At 39.5% G+C, this 737-nt stretch overlaps 1 protein-coding gene across 2 annotated transcripts in view; it reads right to left on the reverse strand.

Moving 5' to 3' along the window:
* emc10 (ER membrane protein complex subunit 10) overlaps positions 1-728 on the reverse strand; it is a 4,290-nt gene extending 3,562 nt beyond the window's left edge. For both annotated transcript variants that reach the window (XM_035655730.1, XM_035655731.1), the window contains exons 1-2: positions 598-728; positions 400-466 (exon numbers count right to left, since the gene is read on the reverse strand). In XM_035655730.1, the coding sequence (XP_035511623.1) occupies positions 400-466; positions 598-702 (172 nt within the window). In that variant the 5' untranslated portion in view covers positions 703-728. The remainder of the gene's footprint in view (positions 1-399; positions 467-597) is intronic.
* Between the last annotated feature and the right edge of the window lie 9 nt (positions 729-737).

The following is a 737-nucleotide window of genomic DNA, read 5'->3' on the forward strand; positions in this document are numbered from 1 at the left end:
AGAGAGAGAGAGAGGACAGGACAGCGTGAATAAATGACTGGAAAACAAGTCAGCATGTCACATTCATCAGAGAACATTCAGGAAGAGCACTGAGCCATATTGGTAGTCTCATTAGAAAACTGAGTAACTAAAAATAAAAACTATATAAATAAAATATTGTTTCCCTCTATATGCCGAATTTCATAGATCACATTGGCAGTTCTGAATATCTCAACCTCTGTTGAACCAGGTAAATAAATTAGTCCATACATTAAGAACAACTATTAAACCGATAGATTTTTGAATGAGGTTTGGTGTGCAGGTGTTCACATACGGCGTTATCGTCGGTAGCACACGGCTGCTCAGCAATATCACCTTTCACAACATAATAATGATAAAATAAGAACGACTCTTTCTCACCAACTTCAAAGGAGTGCTCCAGGGGCACGGAGAAGCCACCGAATTCAGAGTCCAAAGCATCTCCAACCTGAAGGAGGAATAAAATTTATTTAGCCTTCAGCTGCTCAAAGCTAATGCTAATTACATAGCGAACAGGCGCAGCTTCCGCTTTAATCGCAGTCTAACGATTGGCTTAAATTAATACAACTTCACACTTACCCTTCTTCCATTATTACAGCAAACTAAATTCGTGCACACGACAAACAAAACAGTCGAAACAACTGCAATTTTAAATTGTAATAGACGGGCCATTTTGACAGACATGGGGCACCGGAAGACAGTAGAACTTCCGGAATGTT

Source organism: Morone saxatilis, unplaced genomic scaffold (assembly GCF_004916995.1).
Source record: "Morone saxatilis isolate NCDOM2014 unplaced genomic scaffold, NCSU_SB_2.0 Contig14, whole genome shotgun sequence".
NCBI classification, from domain to species: Eukaryota; Metazoa; Chordata; class Actinopteri; family Moronidae; genus Morone; species Morone saxatilis.